This window comes from Pyxicephalus adspersus, chromosome 4, assembly GCF_032062135.1.
Source record: "Pyxicephalus adspersus chromosome 4, UCB_Pads_2.0, whole genome shotgun sequence".
NCBI classification, from domain to species: domain Eukaryota; kingdom Metazoa; phylum Chordata; class Amphibia; order Anura; family Pyxicephalidae; genus Pyxicephalus; species Pyxicephalus adspersus.
Genome location: NC_092861.1, coordinates 30,364,679 through 30,389,989, shown reverse-complemented (window position 1 = coordinate 30,389,989; position 25,311 = coordinate 30,364,679). Strand labels below are relative to the sequence as shown.

General features: G+C 35.6%; 1 protein-coding gene across 2 annotated transcripts in view; it reads left to right on the top strand.

Moving 5' to 3' along the window:
- RASA2 (RAS p21 protein activator 2) overlaps nucleotides 1-25,311 on the top strand; it is a 70,277-nt gene that overhangs the window by 37,336 nt on the left and 7,630 nt on the right. The window contains exons 6-23 of one of the 2 annotated variants that reach the window (XM_072407672.1): nucleotides 638-721; nucleotides 1,890-1,962; nucleotides 3,091-3,167; nucleotides 7,146-7,247; nucleotides 8,951-9,107; nucleotides 10,511-10,659; nucleotides 10,744-10,858; nucleotides 11,538-11,612; nucleotides 16,130-16,253; nucleotides 17,270-17,376; nucleotides 18,565-18,651; nucleotides 18,753-18,830; nucleotides 19,827-19,900; nucleotides 19,994-20,100; nucleotides 21,190-21,272; nucleotides 21,796-22,004; nucleotides 23,596-23,699; nucleotides 25,131-25,311. In XM_072407672.1, coding sequence (XP_072263773.1) covers nucleotides 638-721; nucleotides 1,890-1,962; nucleotides 3,091-3,167; nucleotides 7,146-7,247; nucleotides 8,951-9,107; nucleotides 10,511-10,659; nucleotides 10,744-10,858; nucleotides 11,538-11,612; nucleotides 16,130-16,253; nucleotides 17,270-17,376; nucleotides 18,565-18,651; nucleotides 18,753-18,830; nucleotides 19,827-19,900; nucleotides 19,994-20,100; nucleotides 21,190-21,272; nucleotides 21,796-22,004; nucleotides 23,596-23,699; nucleotides 25,131-25,311 — 1,986 coding nt within the window. The remainder of the gene's footprint in view (nucleotides 1-637; nucleotides 722-1,889; nucleotides 1,963-3,090; nucleotides 3,168-7,145; nucleotides 7,248-8,950; nucleotides 9,108-10,510; nucleotides 10,660-10,743; nucleotides 10,859-11,537; nucleotides 11,613-16,129; nucleotides 16,254-17,269; nucleotides 17,377-18,564; nucleotides 18,652-18,752; nucleotides 18,831-19,826; nucleotides 19,901-19,993; nucleotides 20,101-21,189; nucleotides 21,273-21,795; nucleotides 22,005-23,595; nucleotides 23,700-25,130) is intronic. The other variant, XR_011920254.1, reaches the window with a different exon arrangement.

Genomic DNA, 25,311 nt, shown 5'->3' with positions numbered 1-25,311 from the left:
GCACCTCAGGTCAGTTTAAGTGACACCAGTAATCTGTTGGCTATCTGTAATGGTGACCTTCTTCCCACTGATATTCACTCCAATGTACTGTGAGCTGTGGATACAGAAATTCAAGCAGGGGTTACCTGAAACTTATTTCAAGGGTTCTCTCCTATTAAAAAGTGTGAGAAAGGCCGGTCTGCAGAATTGTAAAATGAATTATGGCAGGAAAATGCCTGTTAAGTATTTTTCTTCTATATTTATCATTACTGATTTTTGTACCATAATTGAGGTAATAAAAAAATATTAGATATTATTTTTTAAGGATAATATTTTATTTTTTTTTACTATTTTAACTCCTGGCAATTCCTTATCTCTATTAGTCTTAGGATGTTTTAGTCCCAGAAATAGAGAAACTTAAAATTTTATTTATGATATTGAAAACTTTTTCATTATCAAATTTGTAAATTTGTTTCTCTTTGTGACCATGGTGTCCCTGACAGATTTGTTAACAGCAAAAGTAATATGAACAAGTCCTATAAGTTTACAAGTACATTTTGATGTTGCATTTACCTAGCAACTCTTCTTCTCATGTGGATGAAAGTAAAATGAGATATTGCCTGTTTTTGTGTTAAACTTTTGTATTGTCTCTTCACAGCATATTGGAATGTGAGGGATTACCACTTGTGAATGGGCAGAGCTGTGATGCTTATGCTGCTGTGTCTCTTGTTGGCCCATCTAGGTAAATATATACATGGTTTGCGGGTAAAGCCTTGAAATAGCAATTGTAAATTGGTAAAGAATTTTATGTAGTAAGGAAAGACAAATTGTCTAATCCAGGAACTATGGAGCTATGTCATAGAAGTGATTCTTTAGTAAGAGCATTTTCTCCAATAAAGGGAGAAAACATTTATAAAATGAATGCTTCACAAATGTATGTGTTTCTTGGTGCTCAACCCCCAAAAATATTAGTTTCTGCTGTTTCCCCCCAAATAGACTCGGACTGCAGCTGTGCTCTGTTTGTAGTGCAGCATTTACTTGTTCAGTGGCACTAGTATTTACAAATGATCGTTTTAACTAATTTGCGGTCTCAGAGATAGCTGCCCTAGAAAAGTTGGGGTGAATTTCTCAATCTAGGACAGCAGTATAAACCTGGCAAAAGTTTTTACCCTTTTCCAACAGTTTCTTGTTCGTTTATGGAGAGAAATGTCATGGTCCTGTCCTAAAATGACCTGCATTTTTTGTTTTGGAGTTCTTTTTGGAGCCCTGACATTTGAGTAGCCTTACTTTCTTTTTTAGGAGAGTAAAAAGCATTTTTCTAGGGTTAGCCTACTCATTACCTGTTAAAGATTGTTTTTAGTTGAGAAATGTTTTTGTCAATGTCCAGTCTACATTAGCCAAACACATGTTTTCATTGTGACCATACTGCAACGCCTACTTAAAGAGAAAAAAAAAAATAGGCCTAATAAAAAAAAAAATCCAAAATGTTAAGCGCGATTGAAGTCTGTCATACGTTTTACTTTATTACCTTTTGTTAAAGGTATGTAAGGAGCATTTAGGGATAATTTCTTACTATATAACCGGAAATTTTTATTTTATTTCTGGTACTAGCTGATTACCTGGCGTTGCCCAGGTATTTATTTATTTGAAATTTTTTATTATACAGGAAATCAAAAAAAAACTAAAGTGTTAAGCAAAAGGCACACTGTCACTGAGCAATACATACACACATACATACATGCAAATATACCTCTGACATATACCACAGCACTGTACAAAGATCAGCGGTACACTCACTTGAGTCTGAGTCATTTGTCTTGCAAGTTTGGTTGAAATGTGTCGACGCGTTTTTGAGTGATGGGGAAGATAGACATATACATCCAGTTTTATATATATATATTTCTTTACAGGAATGACCAGAAGAAAACCAAAGTAAAGAAGAAAACCAGCAATCCCCAGTTCAATGAGAAATTCTACTTTGAGGCAAGTTAGAATAAATTTTGCTTGCATGATAAATTTTGCATGCATGCTTGCACCTAAATACCTGCAAAAAAAAAAATGTCCCACAAAACTACTTTGGAATCAAATGATTTCATTGGTTCACCACAGACTATGTCTTTCGAAATGTTAAAGAAATTCTGCACTGGTTGGTCCTTTGGGTATCTGCATTTTACAGAAATGTTTATTATAGAGATTTTATTTTCTTGGGACAGTGGCTACTGTATGCAAGGCGGGTTCTTCTTTATTATTGTTTTAGGCTAGCTTTAAATTAACCATTTGTACCACAGGAAGCTGGCACTCTCCTTTATCATCTGGTGCTCAGGACTGTGGTGGGCTCGTGACATACTCACTCACAGTACAGGACTGTTGGTCCTGCATTGTATGTGATGACTTCAGAGTGCCTTCAGTCAATGGTGCGCTGAAATGAAGCTTTTTTGGGGGCAGTTCGTTTAGGGAGGAGGAAACCTGCAGTACCAAGGTAGGTAAAATTGCCTTTAAAAAAGTACCTTGCGTAAAATTAACTCTTGGAGTGTACAGGTGGGGTCCATTGCAAATGTAAATTTAAAATGTTGCCAGAGTACAGCTTTAAATGACCACCAAATGGAAAGCAAAAAATGATATGTAAAACCAAAATCCATTTCTTCTTGTTGGGTTTTACTGCTTTTAGGGCTTTGTCACATACTTTCTATTCTGCTGATAACAGCATCACCAAATAGAAGGTGATGAAAAATCTACAGCATTGACACAGAGAGATATAACATTTTTCTAGTTGGGTTTTCTAGTCTTTGAGAGTTCCCCGGATTCAGTTTTGTCAGCAAGTATGATTACGTTTTCTAACAGTGCCCTGGTTAGCATTCATTATCAAATCCTTCCTCACTTTAGTGTACATACACTTTGGTATACTATAACTGTAACTAACAAATACCCATGACTGCAGTGAACTAAAAATGTGTAATTTTTCAAAAGATGTCAGCTGTGTGTTAAAATAAGTTCCTTACTGTATCAATATTATTATTCTAATATGTCCCCTAAAGTGGTACTAATTTTAAAAGATGTGTTTGAAGCACCAAATGGTTTTACTGCATTGTATTAATAGATGATGTTTTTCAGGTGACAAGGTCGAGCAGCTACACTAAGAAGTCCCAATTTCAAGTAGAGGAAGAAGATATAGAAAAACTTGAAGTGAGGTTCGTAGTTGAGAATTAAACATTTTATCTATATGATCATGCGTGTAAGAAAGGCCTCTATAATGGGTTTTAAGCAGTACAAAATCCATAAAAATACATAGATCCTAAACACAACTAGCTTTCTACAAGTGAAAATACATATATATGTTTTACATGTAGTTTTGTTAACATATGAGATATAAAGCACTTCTCTTGGTTTTTCAGTCATTGTTAAGTAGCACTTGTATATCTTGCCCTTCTCCTGACCTGTGGCTGGGCAGCAAGCAGTTAGAAGCTACAGACAGATGAGCTCACCTAACTCACAAATAATAAATGGTGCATAACTGTGCATTTTAAAGTAATGTATTTCACAAGACACACAGTTGTCTTAGAACTTCTGATTGTTCAGCTAGCACAAGTTTTGTCCCCCCCCCCCCCCCATGTTTTTTTTAATTCATTATACCTATTACGAATACAACAATATTTAATGCAGTTACATATTCTTCAAAAAGTAATAAAATATATGAATAAATCTAGGTACTGTAACTACCTATATTTAATTTGTATTTAATTTATTTCAGTCCTCTTTGTCAGAAGGAGAGGCTTTCAGCACTAGGAGCCTAATATTACCTGCTGCAATGCACATGTGCCAACAAAAAAAAGTGCTGGAAATGAGCTTGCTAGTCTGATGTGGCTCCTTTCTTGTCACAGGTGGAGACAGGGCAAAGACAAGTTTGTATTTTTGTATTCTGGCATGTCCCTAAATGCTTTAAAAAAGCCAGTCCCTGCAAAATAATATTTATTATACTCTCTTTAGTGATCTATGATTGTACTTTCTTGAGGCTCTACTAAATATTTATTTTTTTTGGGAGTGTCAGATGTCTGTGGTCCCTACTGTAAGCTGTGGTTCTGTCATCTGACCCCCTTCATCACTGCTAAGTCTTGTACACAGGTATCTGACACTCAGAGGCTTTATTTATGGAATGAAAGTGGGTAAAATCAAGCATGTCAATTTAGGTGTCTCATAGCATTCTTTAGCAGTATGCCATGCTAGATCACCAATGACTATTGTTGTCCCAACATCAGGGAGCTCCTGGTAATCTTCTTTCCATTAAAGTAACCATACACTGTATATCAACTATATAGTTTTGCACAACTATAATTAGGTGTTTATACACTGCCTAAAGGCTAGATCGAATAGCCTACAAAACCTTGTGTAAATGACATAGAAGGTGGTAAAGTATGGTGGCAGTTTTTGTATTTATGAATACTGGGGAAAATCCACAAAAACAAACCTTTTTTTCAGGTATATGGAGAAAGAAGGTACTTGTAGCTTACTGTAGATATATACCCCCTTATTTACTGCTGCCTAAGTTGAACCGTGCAGTGTGGCGCTGTGTTAAACTAAATAAATAAATGCACAGGGTTAATTTTCTTGGAAAGCTAAAAATGGCCTTTAATTACTATGGAAAATTATAGTGATTGTTTTACCAGTGAACATTCCCGAACACAGGGTAGATGTTACATAACTAATTACTTCTTACAATCCAAAACAATGACCTGTGTTGCTTGGAGTAGCAGCATAGGTTCAGTTTCTTAGTTGTAGGAATACGTGCCTTGGCAAATGATTACACTTTCAACAAATGATTCACTCACATGTTTTCTCACGCTGATCAGAGATCCGCCATGTTATTTATTTGTGCTACATCCTTTTTGGCATCATTATTATGCATGTTCCTTATGCCATTATTCCATTCTTCTTGTCCTTTTTATGGTAAATCTGCTGTTATTGCAGACAAGCGCTGGAGGGTAAGCGGTGATAGTAGCATGTGTCTGCAGTTTTGATGTGTGTCTGTCCTTTTACTGCTATGGAGGTGGTTTATTTTGCTATGTGTATTCCCTGTAGCAGCAAAGGGGGTTCTTCATTTCCCCAGTGTAAGCAGGTTATAACTGCATGTGTTTTATTTAGCATAGTTTGAGTCTAGTGTTTAGGTGTGTGTGTGTGTGCTTTGTGTGTGTAGTGTCTTGTGTTTGACACGTAACTGATAAGTCTGTTTTGACTTGAGCATAATTACCATTTTGGTTGTGTATCTTAAAACTACTTTGTAATGTGTTCATGGAGGCTTGGCAGTCACATCACATCTATTGAGCAATCTCTTGTTCAGAGGGATGCGTGGGTGCCTGTCACAAGCAAGCTTTATTGTGCATGCTAATTTACACCAAGAAAGAAATTTCCTGACTTTTAAGTCTTGCTTCCTTATCAGTAAGGTCCTTTTACCAGCTAAACGTTATGCCATGATTACATGGCATTGCAGAGGTCTGGGGATTTTGAAACCAGGAGCATGGGCACCTTATTTATATATTTTAATTATATTATGAGCAAAAATCAAAATACCCCTGACTTTCCCATCTCTGCTTGACATATTATTATTATTATTATTATTATTATTATTATTATTATTATTACACAGTATTGATATAGCGCCAACATTTTACGCAGTGCTGTACAAAGTCCATAGTCATGTCACTAGCTGTCCCTCAAAGGAGCTCACAGTCTAATGTCCCTACCATAGTCATATGTCTTTAATACAGTCTTAAGGTCAATTTTGGTGGAAAGCCCATTAACCTAACTGCAGGTTTTTGAAAATGTAGGAGAAAACCGGAGTACCCGGAGTAAATCCACACAGATGCGGGGAGAACCTGCAAACTCCATTCAGATAGTGTCCTGGCCGAGATTCGAATCGGCTCGGCAAAGGCCAGAGTGCTAACCACTGTGCCGAAGTGTTTCCAAATATTTATGATTATAATTCTTAATAAACACTATTCATATAGCGCCAACATATCATGTAATGCTGTACAATAAATAGGGTTGCAAATGACAGACATACAGACAATGACACAGGAGGATGAAAGGACCCTACCAAGAAGAACTTGCATATAGCAGATGTTGCAAGTGAGGGGAAGCCTGTAGATCCCAATACACTCTAAGAACATTTAGGAGTTTGTGAGGAAAAAAAAAAAATTACTATGCAGGTAACACAGCAGTTCACCCTTGTCAGCTAGTACCTGGGGTGGTGTTGCGGTGCAGTTTTCAGAAGCTTCATGCAGTTTTCCAAGGCGCTCAGAGATGCCACTCAGATAATTATGGGACCATCTTTAAAAGCTTTTGCAAGTGTTTATAAATTTTCCCAGTGATTTGGAGTGCAACAGCAGGAGATCAGATATCCAGTGATGAAAGTGTCTGTCAATACCGCTACTGAACGCTCCTGAATGTCTAGTGTTTTAAAATGAGGACCCAGGAGTGGTTAACGGGGTGGCCCATCTAAACCTAAGGATAAACATCACTCATGGTTCTGTATGTTCTGTCCTGTTCTGACCTATTTGTAGGCCATTGATGGGCAACCATAAAAGGGGAAGTTTATTCATACACATATAAATGCTCCTCATTTACTTTTTATTTTTTGTCTTCCCCATTTAGAGGGGGAAATAACACTTGCAAATGCTTGTGGCAAGTCAGCATCCTGCTTCTGTGGCTACAGACTATCCATTACACAAAATAAATATTGTTATCTAGCAAAAATCTTAAATTCAATCAAAATTTATATTCACACAGTACACCTATATCTGAAGTAATTGCCAACAATTGGCTTGTTTCCAGCTTTTAATATAAAGGAATGCAGCATCATATTTTAATAATCTCTGGTACCTAAATAGGTGCTGTGGTTCTATAGTTCCTAATAACATTTCTTTTCAGGACACTGTTTGGGATGCATCAGAGTCAGGGTTGCCCTCTTGTAACCTCTTTGTTTGCAGTTTGTTTTTTTATCATTTATAATATTTTAAATATTAAAAAATTACTAAAAAATGCAAAAATAGAAGTCTATTGTTTGGTTCTTTATTTGAAGGTGTTTTTATAAAGCACTATTTTATTATAGATCTTTAATTAGAAATTATAAGCTGCAAACGGGTGTAAATGTCACCTAATAATTACCTTTGCAGAGTGGATCTGTGGAACAATGGAAATCTTGCCCAAGATGTCTTTCTTGGAGAGATCAAAACTTCAGTGAGTGTTTTAAGGAATGATTCGACCCACAGAGCATGGTATGTATGATATTGATGTCCCTTCTATGTCTGTATGCCTTAACTTCACCTTTTTAGAGTATTCTTTTACTGATTATAGAATTAGCAGTTGACCGTCACATTCAACTGGACTTTTTCTGTAATGTTGAAGATGTTTTGCTGCTTTTCCTAGCCGTGTCCTCTGTTTTGATAAGTGTGGGGATCATATATATATATATATATATTTATATTACATGGGTAACACTTTATACTCAAAAGAACCATGTTACTATTATTATTTTTATTATTATTATTATTATTATTATTAATAACAGGATTTATATAGCGCCAACATATTACGCAGTGCTGTACATTGACAAATGACAGACAGATACATACAGTGACACAGGAGGAAGAGAGGACCCTGCTCAGCAAAGCTTACTATCTAGGAACTATGCATGTTCTGCCCTCCTCTCTGGAAGTCTTCAACATAATTTGTTACCCACATTTAATGGGATTTTAGCTTCTGTACTCTGCAGTTTGACAATGAACAGCTTCATTTGTGTAAAAATAAAAGGTTATGGTTATCCCAGACAACATATTATTGTGGTATTGGATTATATTATTAGAATACAGTGCGTAACAGAATTTTACAACTCTCATAATGTTCTCAGAAATCAGAATCTGCCTTGACACATTCCATGGTAATTGATTGACATAATTACTTGTGTGGTTATAAATACTGGAATATCTTTTTAATACTTATTAGAACTTAACAAACAGCTTTTATGAGCAGAAACATCTTCAACATTAAAGAACAAGTCCAGGTGAATGTGACAAAAATTGCTAAATATACTGGGAGCTGAAAACATTTGCACTTTATATCACGTAATTTGTGGGTTAACACTGATTTATATTGACGCAACTATTTTTATAGTAGGTTTTTCTAGATGCCCTACCTCACAAGACTTTTCCAGGCAATGTTTACAACTATATATATAGAGAATTGGGATGATTTTCTGACACTGCTATATGTATGTTTTTTCTGGGTCTGTGAGGTATTGAATCTAGATACAGCCAGGCAACCAGCTTTTTCAGACTCCAGCAGCTGCTGCTCATTCTTTTTTGTCTGGTGTACTTAAAACTTTTACCTTCATCACCACCTGCTGGTCAAATGTGGTATCACAGCTTTTTTGTCACGTTACAAGGGCACAGAGTCTCTCCCAATACAAATCTGTAGAAGGGCAGTAGGTTAAATTCTGCAGAGAAGCTCGGATGCACTTGTCAATAATTTTCTTTCAAAAGCATCATAATGAATCTCAAAAGCAAACTATATTTAGCAAATAACAAATATATGATAAGTTGGGCTGTTAGAGTGGAAGCCCCTGTATTTCTTTCAGAAAAGGTTGTGTGAAGTTTGATTTTCTTTTTATTAAAAGGTCAGCACTAGTGTATCATATGTAAATGAGGATGTCGGCCTGCTATGCCTACTAACATAGAGCAAATTCACAGTCATTTGCCTGGTAAAGGAAGCTAGTTTAAGGGCATAATAAATATTTCTGAAATTTTTCCACATTTCAGTGGCATGAAGCATCTACAATTAGACTACAGATGTTTTACTTGCTGTGTATTTGTGCAGTAATCTATTCAACAAGCATGACAATGCGCATTATTCCTCTGTACATTTTGTAATGTTACTATGTAGCATTTAGACTTGACATTCTTGGATTATTTTTTGTGTTTAGGTATCTTCTCCAGCCAAAAGACAATGGAAGTAAATCCTCAAAGTGTGATGACCTGGGCTCCCTGAGACTTAGTATCGGCTATACAGAGGACTATGTTCTGCCTTCAGAATTCTATTCACCTTTGAGGAGTCTTCTGGTTAAATCACCAGATGTTCAGGTACTTAAAACAGAATATCAAGATCTCTGATTATAATTATTCAGATTTTCACACCTAAAAAGTAATACCATCATATAGTACAGACCTTTGACAACAACTAGAACCTAAATGCAATCTTCCTAATTATTTGATAAAAGAAAATAACAAGCCTGTAGTTCAGCACTTGCTTTTATAGTACAGATGTAAAACTTGTGCTAGTTTGTACCATTTCATCATATTGGCTTAATAAAACAAACCTTAAATTGCGTGTATTTGACCTGCCCAATAGCTGGCGGAAGGGTAATAAAACCAATAAAATACAATTTGTCAAATCTGCAACTTCCTTGCATAAGCAAAGTTTTATTGCTGTAATCACAGTTTTTAATAGATCCAGGTCTATCCTAGGATGATATTTTATACCAACAGGAATAACGGTACCTCCTGTAGATAAAGATCTATATATTCTCAGAATCCTGAATTTTAAATCTTGACAAAAAATAATGTTCCTTTAAATACATCTGCTGGCCATATAGCAGTCATTTTGTACAGTTAAAAGTTTTCTGTTGCGCATTTGCTATGAACTTTAGTAAAACAATGTTAATAATAATTTGACAGCTATCATAGACCATATATGCTGTTACCATGCATTGTATAACTTATTTATTATTTGTAATTTTAGTGAGTTGCCTAAATGTAATCTTGGTATAAGTTTTTGTTTCTTTAGGGTATGTTCAGATCCACATTAGGAATAAGTATTCTTGTGCAGCTCCAAGCGGCTTGACCTAGCTGATAGTTCTGAGTTGGTTCTTGAATGAACAAGCTTTTGAAATATTGTATATGAAGAGGTAGTCAGTAGTGCTGAAAAGTTCAATGCCACCTCCATTCATTTTTTTTATTGGCTGTCGTGGGTGATATTTTACATTTTGTGTCTCACCACAGGAAATGGTATAGGGGTGTGAGGAAGCAGTAACTGCACAGCAACCTAACAGCTAGTGTCAACATAGTCTTAAGTTTAAAGCATAACTGCACTTTCATACACAGTGTAGTTATCTTGTGTTCCCTCTTTCCCAAGCTTAAGTATTCCACATGAAAGTGCAGTTTTCCTTAAATGCCAAGCAACAAATTTCGTCCCAAGGTTGGTTTCATATAAGAAAAAATCTAGCTTACTTTTGTAGAAGACAACCACATTTGGGAATTCATGTCAGTTATACAGTTTGTAACCAAGAACATTTATTATTCTCCTCTAAAATTATTCCTAAAATTCTAAGTCCTACTCATAGTTGAGCAAACATGTGTTGAGACACGTGAGTGTGGATATATAGCTTCAGATGCAAATGACTAAAAAGCAGGAGGGGAGAACCTTGTTAAAAATGTTATGTAGGACACATAGCTTCACTAATACCCATGTAAATGTTTTGTTTCAGCCCATTACTGCCTCAGCTGCCTTTATCCTGGGAGAAGTATGTCGAGATAAAAATGATGCTGTTCTTCCTTTGGTTCGACTCCTTCTCCACCACCAGAAACTAGTACCATTTGTGGCAACCATAGCACAGCTAGACCTGAATGATACACAGTATGTACCAATTTGTATACATGGGTAATGGTTTTGGTTACTTACACTCAGGTGTGTTCATTGCTAAAATTCCTTCTTTTATAGAGAAGCTAATACTATTTTTCGAGGAAACTCCCTGGCCACTCGCTGCATGGATGAGACAATGAAGATAGTTGGTAACCATTATCTGAAGGTGACGCTGAAGAGTGTTATAGATGAGGTAACGCTTTTAAAAAAATTTACTTTCTGGGTACTTACGTAGAGGGAGCAGATATTTATTTAGCAAAATACAATAGTGTAACTGTTTTTGCTTTGTGTGATAATAACAGCTAGTGACATGACTATGGACTTTGTGAAGTGCTTCAGAATATGCCTTCACTATATAAATACTATGTAGTAATAATAATGTATATGTCTATCTAGGACAGATATAAACTAGGTGGATATAGATGAGGTCAAAAAAGCTCAGTGCTCAACCCAAAAATTTTTTTAAGCTGGGTGGAAGAAACTGTAGGTGGGTGGAATACCTCAGTAACTCACCACCCGGTGCTGAAAAGTGCCAGGTGGTGAGCTGGATAAAAGGAGCCGGGAAGAACACTGAAGCTGCATATCATTTTCCATCTTGGTTATGTAGGACGCTGCAGAAGTCAGAGGCTGAACTGATGAATTTTACATTAAAAAAGTCCAAAGATAAATATTGCTTCATGCTTCTTAGCTGTTTATAGTATTCCCCTCCCATGTGTTTATGGTATTTTTGAAGCCTAGTTTAGTTGGTATACTTGCATAGCCCATAAAGTATAATAAACCCTGCAATGTTAATTTAAAGTAGTTAAGAGTGAACTTTAGCTTTTGCTTTCTCACAAAGAACATACTCACCCTGGATTATTTTTATATTTTAGATATGTGATTCCCCAAAGCCCTGTGAGATAGATCCTAATCGTCTGAGAGAAGGGGACAACGTGGATAACCACAAGGTGCGTCTTGCAGTAATATTCTCTTTGTGCACCCTCCTATAACAATGATTTACATCCATTCGTAAAATTGTTTTAAAATGTTTATAACTGATAAAAAATTATTTGCTTTTAAACCAAGGTATTTAATTTTACCTGAGAATCCAGAAAACTTTGCTTTGACTCAAGTAGAAACGTAGGGCACAGAAATCACAGTTAAAACTTGAGTATATACAATAAATAGTAAATAGTGTGCAAGAAATGAATACATATTCTTTTCTTGTGCACACTATTGTGGACCCTTTAGTGTTCTTAAACAGAACAGCTAAAGGTCTTAAAAATGTTCATAATTAAGTTGTTTATTTACCTCTGGAGCACCACCATTGAGGTTGGTCATCCAACACCTGCTTCTGGTTTTTTCATATATTTATATATACACACAAGTTTTACAATTTCTAGGTTATGAAAATTATTGAATGGTATTTTTAAACCACCCTTTGATTTCATAATAGAGGAAACTAATGTTAGCCAGTAGAGGGCAGTATTTATGTTACTTATGAATTGAAAAATACAATCAGTAGACATCAAAAGGAGAAGACCAATTTGATTAAGTGTTTAAATTTCAGCAAGTGCTTGTAAATGTCATTATGTTCAAAACATGAGTACTCCAGCTATGTTTTACAGTCAGCTGCTGAATGTAATAGTTTTCTAGAATTTACACCTAATAATGCAACCTAAATTAACAGGTCATTCCCAGCATTTAATGTAGCAGTTTGTATTTATTGTCCATAATGTTGCTATAAAAATTAGCCTCAGTTAAGAAACTATAATTGTTGCACAATCAAATAAACGACCTGTTTTCCTTTTAACTGTAATGCAATAAAAAAATATATATTTCTGAAGTCTAGAAATATGGCACTATTAGCAACAGTAGAAAAGTCTCAGAGCCTCTGTCTGGGGGCATATTTGAGAAGATGCATTTCTACTTACAAATTGCTCAGCTTTCTGGAGTGTGGAGAACTCTTTGGCAGTGTCCGCTAAGATGACCTAACATGATCTTTGGGGAAGGGTCCTCTTTTCCTGTGTCACTGTCTGTCATTTGCAACCCCAATGTAATGTACAGAGCTGTGTAATGCGTTGGCGCTATAAAAATCCTGTTTATTAATAATAATAATACTAATAATAATAAAATTAATAATTACCATGATGGTGTGGGGGCAGGTTTTTTATATATAATTTTCTTTTGAAATGGGACTTTTTAGGTGCTTATATAATGTATTTGTAAAGAAGAAAATACTATTTTTGTTTAAAAGAAGGTAAATTTCTGTACAATTTTATTATGATAATACAAAAAGTTTTTCTAAAAGATCATACAAAACATTAAAAAAAATCCATATTTCCATGCTAGAGTACTTGTCATTATTTAATGTCCATTATAAAAGTAGTGGGATAGTTCATTCTATTTATGTTCTCATTTGTATTGATTTAATAAGATCATTAATTAAAATAGTCAATTCCATATATTTAAAATTTTGTATTTAAATGTCTAGTTATCATAATCCAAAAATTAGTGCATAACTCATTAGATGATCAATAAATAATTATTAAATAACTGAGGGTGCATAGCAGTAGGTTAAAAAAAATCATTAAAATGTATAATCAATTTCATATATAGTCACTTAAGAATTTTTTAATATTCAGTATCAAGAACTTACTTTGAAACGTTTGCTCCCATTTCATGATCTCAGGTCCCTGCAGCTTCCATGTTCAGTGAAATGCTTTCCTTAAATACATCCAGTCCCGTGTCCCACATGGCGCATGCGTGCAGCTTGATGATTGTTTCTGTCTGAAGACCCGGGAACACGTGGGGCACATGACTCCTATCAGCAAGGGACTCACTCATAAGATTTTCCAAAGAATTAATGCAAATACTAATCAGTTACTATAAACAGGAATTACTAGAAGCTAGAAAGTTTTGAAATAAAAAAACAAAATATGAAAACATATCTGACTAAATTAAATAAGGAATTAATTGAAGGGAAGGAAAAGAAATTTAGAAGGGACTTACAAGCCTTTGATTGAGCATATAACTGAGAAAAATTCCCCCAGGGAGGAAGAATTGGAATTGGATAGCCTTTCATCCACGTCAGACATTTCACAATCCACAACTGGGAGAAAAGGATTAAGGGGATTTATTACACATGACACTAGATTTACCAGTAGAAAACGGTCTAATTCAGTATACACCTACACATACAGAAAAAAAGGAAGAAGGAAAAACGACATCACATAACACAGAAAAAAAACATCCAACATTAACACATTTAAGGAATCAGGTGGTTCTGACTCTTTAGGAGCCACACCAAAATCCACTTTTTTTGGCACAACCAAAGCACAGAACATGGCCAAAAATGGAAACATTAGACAATTAGTTGAAAAGGCCATTCTGAATCTGCGGAAAAATTAAAAATAATAAATATATCTCAATATCAATACAGGAAGAGGTATTAGGTCTAGACTTCAATTTTTCCCCTACAGCTCAGAGACAAATTTGAATTAATAAAAGATTTACATCTATTTGACAGAAAAGTTTACTATAAAGTGGAATTTATGAAAGATGGGCAAAAATAACCAAGTTGTGGTGATTTAAAAGTATTTAAAGGCTATGACATTAATGACTTTAGAACATTCAAAACTTTGTACCAACTCCTAGAGGAAAATGGAACCATTACTAAAGCCCAACCTGGAATTGTGGAGATAACTGTAACATTTATCCAAAGTCAAGACAAAAATTTAGGAGATTTCCTTGATAAATTCTACTCAAGGAATTTTCCTGTCCTTCAAAGAAATTCAACTTTATGGGCATTTTTAAAAGCAGTTAGTTTAGAAATAGAACAGATGAATATAAAAGAAGGGAAAGAGGATAACATGAATAAACATCAAAGGAATGCTATAAAAGAATTTCTAGTCTCCCCAAAATCTATAAAAAAATATGAACGATCCCCTTGGTAGACCCATTGTGTCAGGAATGGGCTGAAAATCGGAGAAAGCCAGTGAATTGATAGATAACTATTTAAGAGACCTTGTATCCAGTCTCCCTTCGTATCTAAAAGATACCTTAGATGTTCTCAAGCTAATAGAAGATCTCAAAGTACCCCCCCAATGCTTTGTTAGTAGTGATTGATATGGAAATTTTATATTTGTGTATTCCACATACATAAGGATTGGAAACTATAAAACCATTTTTGGAAGAACAGTACATCAAAACATGGAAACAAAATTAATTTATTGTTGAATTACTGAGATACATATTGACATAAAAATATTTTTGTATTTAATTAAAGGCTATGAATTTCAATATTTCAAAAATCTCTTTCCTATCGGCAAACAGTACAAATCCTGTTTCTCTGAAAAAAACTATTCCCTATTCTCAATACATGAGAGTAAGAAGAAATTGTACCATTTTTGAGGACTTTGAAATCCAATCAAAAGAGATAGGCTACTAAGGGGTTACAGTCACAGACCATTAAAGCGATCATACCAATAAAGGAGAACATTTGACCTTTGCAAAAAAGAAAAAAACAGGATTCATCAGAAAAAATCCAACAAATATATAAAAATTATTGGCCTATATTACTAGAAGATTCTAAGATTTAAAAAAATGTGAGCTCCTTCATTAAAAGACAAATTAGTTAGGAGTCATTTTGAACCCCCAAAAGATTTTAAAGATAAACTAAAAGGAATGAGAAAATGTGGGAGATGCAAAGAATGTAATTGCCCTATTGTCATTCGAGAATAACATAAAATATCCAAATAAATCATTGAAATATATGACATAAAACTCAGTATTCACAATATGTACAGCAAAATGGATAATTAGTTTGTGATCTATGGTTATTAGTCTGTATGCATTTATCATATATAGAGGTATATAGGCAATTTTTTTTTTTTTTAACCTGCTACAATGATTTAGGGATGTGGTGCAATAAATCAACTTTTACCTCCCAAACACAACCCTTTATCATATATAATTGTCTGCTGACATAGAAAAGCACCCTGCAAGTGTTCATTCTGTGGGCTTCCACAGAATCACTACTATGGACAGCTTCACACCATTTCTAAGAAAGTTCCTTTACCAATGCCCAACAACTCTTTTATCTGCGATTTAGAGCCCTGAAATATTTTCATTATTCACTGGTAAAGTTACAGCTGCAAATTTTAGAAAGATTGTTTTCTGCATATAAACATTTTTCTATGTACACAATCATATCAGTTATAGCTTTACCCTGGTATGCTGATCATCTTCTAGGTTACTGTGTCTGCAGTGAACAGATCTTCATGTTTCCAAATTTGACCTACCCCATTTTGATGTCTCAGTCCTTTTGCAGTCTGCATGTCAAAGTCATCCACACAAAGACCTTCTGTGTCAATATTTCCATATAGGTCTTTATTAGTCCACTTGCACTATTATTTGTATGTTGTATATGTGATACTGTCTAGTGATGATGATACTAATGGCTTGTTTTTTGCCTCCTTTGCAGGACAATCTTAGAAGTTATGTGGACAAAGTTTTTTCGTGTATAGTCAAATCCAGCATGAGCTGTCCAACTGTGATGTGTGACCTGTTTTCTGCAATGCGCCACATGGCTGTCCGGCACTTTCCTAGTAAGTATTGCTCTTTTGTAATCTTCAGCGGGGCTGCATGAAGGCAGAAAACTGCTATGCTTAAATGAACTGGCTGTTAAAAAAGTGCTCTACTTGTACCACACAAAGAAGCGAGAATAAAATAAATTTTAATTTGTTTAATGTACAGTGCTGCGTAATATGTTGGCGCCATATAAATACAGTTTAATAATAATAATAATTTTAGATAAGGGTTCGAGTTCTAAACTGCCTTCCACGCTGCTTGTTAGTTTGAACTTTGTGCTAATAAATACCAAACAAATTATCTCAATTAATTGAATAGGTATATTTTTATGGGGGAAGCTTTTTTTTCTCCTCCCAATACTTTAATGACTATTTACAAAATACAGAAATGATTTTTCAGATTTCCCCTAGTGGTGTTAGAATCCATCGGCAGTTTAAGTACATTGGGGTATTATAGACATTTTCTAAACAAAGGAAAGCCTAGTGTTTTTGGTAACTGGTTCTGCTTTTTCAACCTCCCAATGCAAATAATAAAATGAAAGTCTAGTTGCTGTTCACAACTCTTTTCTTTAGTAATTAGAATAATGATATCTGGTATATCATCATTCGATATTGGTCTTTGTTACTTTTCATGTTTGTAAAAAGTCTAAAGCAAACATAATCAGCTACGTTATCTCCCATTGCCCCAAGTTTTTTTTTTAATATGCTCTATATTTTTGCAATTATATCACTGATTTTGATATACATTTATTGTAATCTTGGTGGTATTTCACTTTGATACATTCTGAAATGTTTTAGTATTACTTCTGAAAGGCTTATTGGGTGGATCTTATAAGCACAAGTATTTCTTCAGACATCCCCTTGTTCCCTACCTTGTCTCACCTTGTCTCCTTGGTACACTCAATCCTTATTAATATTATAGGTGTACTCCTCTCATTGAAAAACATTTTACAGATTTGACTTGGTACCAAATCTAAAAGGTTAACATTTTTCCAGGAATGTTATATTTGTGTTTTCTTGATGTCTTTCTGCAGATGACCCTCATGTACAGTATTCAGCAGTTAGCAGCTTTGTCTTTCTGCGATTCTTTGCTGTGGCCGTTGTGTCCCCTCACATATTCCACTTGAGATCCCACCACCCAGTAAGTTATTGTATCTGTTATTACTGAATCTCATACATTTTACTTTTCTAGTTAAGCATATGTTCAGTGGTGATTTGGAATTACTTTGTTTCTAAGACAAATGTACAAGAGTGTTTGTGAAACGCTAAGCTGGTGGAGAGAAAAAAATTTGTGAAGCTAATATTTTATAAATGTTTGGAGGCATATTTGCTAGAGACAGGTTTAGAAATTTAAAATGGCCCCAGAAATGATGTTAGGGTCGGAGGAGTAGCTATGAGAGAGATTTATAAGATTTTTTAGTGTTTATATTATGCAGTAGTGATAGTCTTCAAATTTGCTTTCAAATATGGAAAATATGGAAATATATCAAATATGGAAAACTGAGAAAAAAATATTTAGTAAAGTAGTGAAGGGTTTAAAGTTGTAGTGACATTTGTATGGCTGTCTGTATCTTCCTGTCTCAGTGACAACCTCTCCCCTTGTTTACTATTCAGGTGTCATGGGGTTAGGCAGCGAGTAAAATTATTTTTATTGGTATTAAATAAAGGAACTTATACTATACTTTACTGTATCCAGAACACCAAGTTCTTAAGAGGAGGACAGGGTTGCCAGATTTACCCAGCCTTTTATCCTCTCGAATTCTCAATTAAAAAATGACTGCAGCTGGGATGGGAGGAAATGGGTCCTCTAAGCTCGCCACCAAGACCCTCATCTGCTCATCTTGCAGAGCTTTAAAGTACAGCTTTAAAGTACAACAACGACACCCAACCTCTTCCTACTGCTGCTTGGTCTTGGAGGGATGGGGTCTTACCTGAACCCCCGGTATGGTCCATCTCATGTTACCTCCTTGGGAATCCAAAACTTGGCATGGCAGGAGGTGCTATTATGCAACACAGTATAAACCACCTTTAATGTGTAGTGAGAGAGGAGCAGAAGGGTTGGAGCCAGCAGTGTGCTGTGGATGTTGTGGCTCATAAGCTGCTGAGAACTGGACTACTGCAAATATATTCTTAGTAATGTGCCTGGTTAAAATAAACTGTGAACAACACAGTACCATTGAAATACTTTCTAACCCCATTAATTGATAGTAGGGGATTGACATACTTTTTTGTATGAGGTGGCAGGTTTACTCCTAGCTCATTTTACAAAGTTAGTACCACTATCTAGAGAAAATGTTAACATACTTCACTTTCTCTGTACTTATTTTAGGATGCTGCAACGTCACGTATTTTGACTCTCATTTCCAAAACCATTCAGACTCTTGGAAGTGTGGGCAATTTATCAAAGAGCAAAACAGTAAGCCTTTTTTTTTTGTTTTTGTTTTTCGAGCTTTGTCTGTATTGTGAACAAGATTTGTAATGTACCTTACATAACAACATTCTGCTTTACCTATGCAGTCCAGCTTCAAAGAGCCATTTATGTGTGATTTCTACAAGATGTTTGAAGAAGAAACCTACACAGCTTGTGTTAAAAAGGTTTGTGGATCTTGACTTTATGATACAATGTCAATTTATCTGCTTGGGTGTTGCAGTCTATAAGAATACATGTACATATATTCTCTCACAGAATTGTGTGCAAAGTGTTGCTATATTAGACAGTTGGTGAAAGAATTGAAATATAATTCTTTGAAATACCACTTTAGGCATGTGGTAGATTTAAGTTAAGGAAGCAGGTATAGACTTCGCACCCTATGACCTTGGTGGCAATAGAAAGTCCTCCTCCAACAGTAGTGGCCACAACTTGGGGGGGACAGTTCTTGGAAGTCTGATCTCTGGGACAGCTAAAAGAGTAAGTGGGGAAAAAATAATTATTTAAATAAAAGATGTTTATGCAGTTTGTTTTTTTACTAATCTGCATTTTGTGAAAACCAGATACTTCTGCAGTATTCCTTCTAACAGGTTTTGCTGCATTATTGTCTGTTGGGCTATGTACACTTGAATAATTGGCATAGGAAAGGATCTTTCACAATCCTTTCCAACGACAAAAGACCGCATGATGCATGAATGAGCACTGTACATACGGCACTCTTCGGCTCTATGGAGAGTGGATGGGCAGCACGCAGCACCCCGCTGCGCTCTCTCTCTCCTTCACTTGTATTATGATCGTTTGTCATCCGTGGATCTGCCAGGAACCATTGCACACGTGTACGTAGCCTTAATGCTTTTGTTTTTGATGTTTTGGTAAAGTCACTTAAACCTGATTCATTTATTTATATAAGGTAGGTAAATTTGCTAACCATAAGGCTTACCTTGTAAATTAGCTATTGGTTCTGACCCCACACACAAAGACACAGAAAATGGTGAATGAGGGTCTACAGAGTCTTTGCCCTGTTTCAAAGATGTGTCTGTTACTGGGAAAAGACGTGTGTGCACCACCTACAACTGAAATGTTTGTGTGGGGGTTTCCTCTTACTTTAAGTGTTAATGCTGGCCAAAAACTGCGTTTAAAGCTGTGTTACTTTTCCTATTTAGTTCTTAGAAGAAATATCGTCGACTGAAAGTAAAGAACCAAGTGGAATGACTGAGTCTGTTATACTAAAAGACGGGTAAGTAAAAAATGGATTTGTGGTTTTACTTTAACACCAAAGGTCTATGTTTATTAAATCTGTGATTTTTTTTGTTTTTTTCTTTTACTTTAGAGAAATGCATAAACGTGCCCAAGGTCGAACTCGTATTGGAAAAAAGAATTTTAAAAAACGCTGGTTTTCACTTACAAGTCGAGAATTTTCATACCACAAGCAGAAAGGTGAATATGTTGTCAGCGGCCAATTGTACCAGCTTAGAGTTGTTTTTCAAATTATTCTCCTCTTTGGAAGTTATCATGTTTTACCCATATTTGCATAGAAAAATAAACAATGACATTTTACATGATAGTCTATTTCTGTTTATCAGTTAGAAAAAAAAAAAAAAACCCTAAAGCTATAATGTTTTTGTTAGTTTTGGATAGAGTAAATTAAGACATGGGTTAAGACACCCATCAGGTTTTTTTTGTTGTGTGCTGTGTTCCTGTTTGGTAGAGCCACATGATTCCACTGGCAACCAAATTTCGGATACACATTGCAGAGAAGGCTCTAGGCTTCATAATTAATTCTAGCTGGTGATAACTTATTTAGGGAATTCTGCTGTCCCACTGTTTGGGTGAACCTGGCTTACGTATGTCCTGTTGGAGCTTAGGACACCCAAATCTACTTTTAGGATAGAGAGCAAGAAGGAGATGAGATCTCTTTCCTAATATCTCCTGTGATGCACAAACCTCTGTATTTCACTAGATAGCCATCCATATATATTTGGCAGTAAACTTTCAGCTGTATCAGCTTTCTTCTGGTCCAGAAACAATTCTGATGTAGAAAATGCATTCTGTAACTTCACTGATTGCATTCTTTTTCTTGTTAATTTAATTATTGAGTTATGACACAGGAAAAATAATAATGTCCTACAACATGCATTTTCAAAAATAAAGTATTTATCAAAGGAATAGCTGGTATATTCTATTTAAACCAGCACTGTCACTTCTATAAAGGTAGGTGACCCTGTAAAAAGAACAGTTATATGGACCATGTACACTTGTCTTTTCAGCTGGCAGTGTCTCAATGTAATATTACCAGTTTGTTAAAGGTCTTTTTTTTTCTTTTTTTTTTTTTACTTTTTTTTTGCCTGTAACCTTATTTTATTATTTTTGTCCTTTTTCCCCCCTCTGTGTATACCCTTTGCAACTGTTTTAAAAAGGATTACTGCTACCTAAACAAAAAAAATACATGCCTTGACACACAGTACTTGGAAAATCTAAATCTTTGCTTTAATTATGATAATTTAATAATTTTTTTGTACTTTACAGATAAAGAACCGGTGTTTCGTATTCCTATTAAAAATATATTGGCTGTTGAGAAGCTAGATGAAAATGCCTTTAATAAGAACAATGTAAGTACCTAATAAAATAATTTTTTCCTTTAGTCAGTGCTGGTTTAATTAAATGGCAAACAATAAAACCTGGTGGAAAATGTTTGTTAGAGAGCTCCAGTGTCTTATTTTATTATGCATATTGGAAATGAAGGCATGCATATGCCATGGTTGCCATAGTGTTTGCAGCATGTTGCAGTAATGCTTTTTTTATGCATTTTCAGGTTGTTGGGCCATTCGTTTTAAATAGTAACCCAGTGCACAAACAACTAGATTAGCTACAACTAACATGCCTGGTGATGGTGAACAGGTGATGCACTGCCATTCTTTGTAGTGGGATTCTGTGGCAAAAATAGTGCATGCCTGTTTTTGGATGCATTGCTGTGTTAGCAGGCCTTTCATTTACACCTAGGTCTAAATTGGCCTTACTTATTCCTCTCCACTCTTTGGAGTGTAATATCTCAAAACACCTGTGTCACCTACTGTATTGATACTGAACTAACCCTACTGTACCCAAGGTTTCTGAATTCTTTGTTGGTTACAGATGTTTCAAGTGATCTATGGAGAGAAGCCCCTTTACATCCAGGCCAACAACTGCGTAGAACTAAATGAATGGATAGAGGTGCTGAGTAGAGTAAGCAGACGCAATCAGAGAAGACTCAGCAAGTACCATTCATCTGCTTTCATTAATGGCGCCTGGCTCTGCTGCAAGGCATCGTCTGAAAGTGTTGAAGGTTGCCATGCCTGTACTGTGTAAGTGTGACAAAAGGGCATGGGATAATTCAAATGTGCACGCAAAGGGCAAAACCAGTGTTTAGGTCTAACAGAAATGTACAATTAAGGACAAAATAAAGAGAAATAAAAATACAGTTGAACAGCTCTTGTATAGAACCTGATAATGAAAAGCATGAAACCCCTACCTATATGACAACAACAAAACATAAATGCTTATATGCAGAGTTGTCAGTGAAGGCCATTTTGTCTGTAGCAGAGGTTTCTCAACAAATTACTAGGCTGGGTGTACATTCAAATTTTCTTTTCCGCTCATTAAAGGACATAGCATTCATCTTTAGATCTTGAGGGAGTAGGAAGCTAGGTACAATACAAAAAATGTTGCAGTGTCTACAAGCTGGGGTCTGCTCCTGAGGTGTATTTGTCATCCTGTGCATCCCTATCAGATCCTTTTGGGGCCATGGGGGTCTGCCTTTGTTTGACTTTATTACAGCTTTCCTAAACTTCCCTCCACGTTCCCCCCACATTTGTTCACCAAAGTTCTGTCACCAGTTCTCGTCTTAGTAGGACTTCTAGGCTACCTGGATAACCCATTTCTCTGAGTAGAAACTTGTTGAGGGATAGATGCACTGGTAGATCTGTGGGAATAGTACACTTTTTCCTATTCCTTCCTACTGTTAAAACTTCTACCACTTTGTCACTGGCTTTATTGACTTGGCTACTTTGTACTGTTTTTACACGGAGTCTCTAGGAGGTTAGCCCACCAGCAAGAAGGCCCCCTTTGGGCTGTGTTTTTTCTGTTTTGTACCTAACATCCTATTGCATAAGGCTATATTCCCAAACATTCAGAGTGTAAACCTACTTCATGTCTTCAGTGCACACAGTGAGAAAGTTTTAAGTACTATAAGTAACAAAAAAAAATCATATTTTAATAAGTCATATTTACTCCATCCCAAAGGTGTTTAAAGGCACAATCTCCAATCAAAGGTGAATGTTCACATCCAAAGCATTACAGATAACTGAAATTTGCAGCATTTATGTCACAATACAAATCCACCTCTGAGCAGAAGGGGGAAAAGTGTAGTCCATTCAAAACTGAAATGCATTTTTGCCATGTATTTAGACCTCAATGCACATTACGGAGGTTAATATTCTTTTATGAGATGTCTTGTCTCAAAGGACTTGCTGATGTCCTCTTCCAGGAGAAACAAATAGAAATAAAGGGAATGACATCACATGCCCTTTATGAAGCCCAGTTGGGAAATAAAAAGATGTTTGATGTGTTTTTTGTAGGCTGTTTAATATATCCTATGAGTAAAAGCCAGAAAAGATTGTTGGGAATGAGATACAGGATATAGGAAACCCTTCATGTAAACATATTTGAACTCTTTGTTACATTTTTGGAAGAGAAATGTACATTACTAATTTTAATGTTTTTTGCAACAGTATCTGGTGTTTAGTGGAGTTAAAGCTGTCAGCAAGATGTATCTGGCTTCTTTCACATGTATGACATGGGAATCTGTGTCCCCGCAGCTGTGTATCAGAGTGTTCTGTGCTGGGTACACAATGTAATAAACTAATTAATACCTTTGTCTGATCTTCATCTTAACAGAAATGTTCCAGCTGACATAGCATTGGATATAGATGGAGACCGTGAATGTGAGAGGATCTATTCCCTGTTCAGCAGGAGCATGCCAAAATTACAGAAAATGGAAGGTAACATTTCCACCAATGCTGTCCACTCAAATACTAGTCATTAGATGGGGGATTGCTCCATTAAAAGACTTTATTGAGCATTACTACTACTTTCTAATACAGTTTAATAAAACTAGACAGATATATCTCCTCCGTAAACAAACACTTATAATTAACCACCTGGCCGTTAAGCCCGACCATGTTCGGGGTAAAAACTTTTGCAAAAAGTGTTAAACCCGAACTTTTCTCACCAGGTGGTTAAAATGTAAACAAACGTTATATTGCAATCCGATTGTCATACATTGTATGACAATCCGATTACAACTGAAAGCAAATACTTACCCGGTCCCCGCAGCTCCTCCAGCAGCAATAAAAAATTTGCTATTGCTGCTGGCATCTGCAGTGAGATGTGAAGCACAATGCAGAAATCCTACATTGTGCTCTGCATCTCTCTGTAGATGCAGCAGCTCCAGCTCAGTGTAACGCCCAGGTGGTTAAACTGTAACCCCACCAATGTTACCGATACACAAGATAGCAGTAACACAAAGGGACTGATTTTAGGGGGCCCAATCTGGCCTTTGTGTGTCACACCTGCTGAACTTCTAGATTATCGGTGGGCAGTGACAAAACTATGAAAAGTTGAGTGTGGCTTTTTAAAAACTAAAAAAGGTTTTTTGACCTGGAAATGCCATTAGAAAACAAAATCGGGTTTATACTCTTGTGACACTTCGTGGTATTTCCTGGAACTGCATTTTTATTCTGCTTTGACAGATAGAAGCTGTTTAAAACACTTTACATGAGGACACAACTCAGTCTACTGCTGTCCGACATTAATGAACAAAAGATTATCTGGAACAAGTAACCCGTCATAACAATCAAGCAAAATAAGCACAATATACTTTAACTTAAAAAAAATGTGCGGTGGAGATAAACAGACAGAGTAATGTGTTTTTTTTTTTTCCCCTCCATTTTTAAAACATGTTTTTAAAATAACACACCAGGATGTATTCATATTAATTTTATCAGCATTTCTACTGATTATGGTTTTGATTGATGGCAGTGACAGCCGTGTTTTGCTTTGTTTATGTTAGTCAGTGTAGTTTTCCTGTTTTCTCCAGATAAAAGTAGGGTATATATACAGTATTTTACCCTAATAAATAAGTATGAGTAAAGGTTTGCTACTGGGTATGTAGTCCTATTGTCCTTTCTTTACTCCTGGAAGTGGTAGAGAAGCCATTTTTAAATAGGTCAAAAAATCTACAATTATCTCCAATAATTTTTAAGTGAACATTAAAAGTCATTTTATTTATTTAATTTTTCTGTTTAATGTTGACCCATTCCATGTTGCTTGACAGGATATATAGACTATCTGTGTGCACTGAAGGGACTCATATTGCACTTTCACAAGGGTCCTGTTTATTGTGTTAAAAAGCGATTCTTTCTGTTTTTCAGAGGCTTGCGGTAGCATCGCCGTGTACCAGGGTCCACAGGAGCACAATGAATACCACTTTACTATTGATGATTCAGTGGAGACATTCAAGACTATCCAACAGATTAAAGCAATCGTAGAGAAGCTGAACGAACCACATGAGAAATACAAAAAAATTTGTACCAGTGCAAAATATGGCAGCCA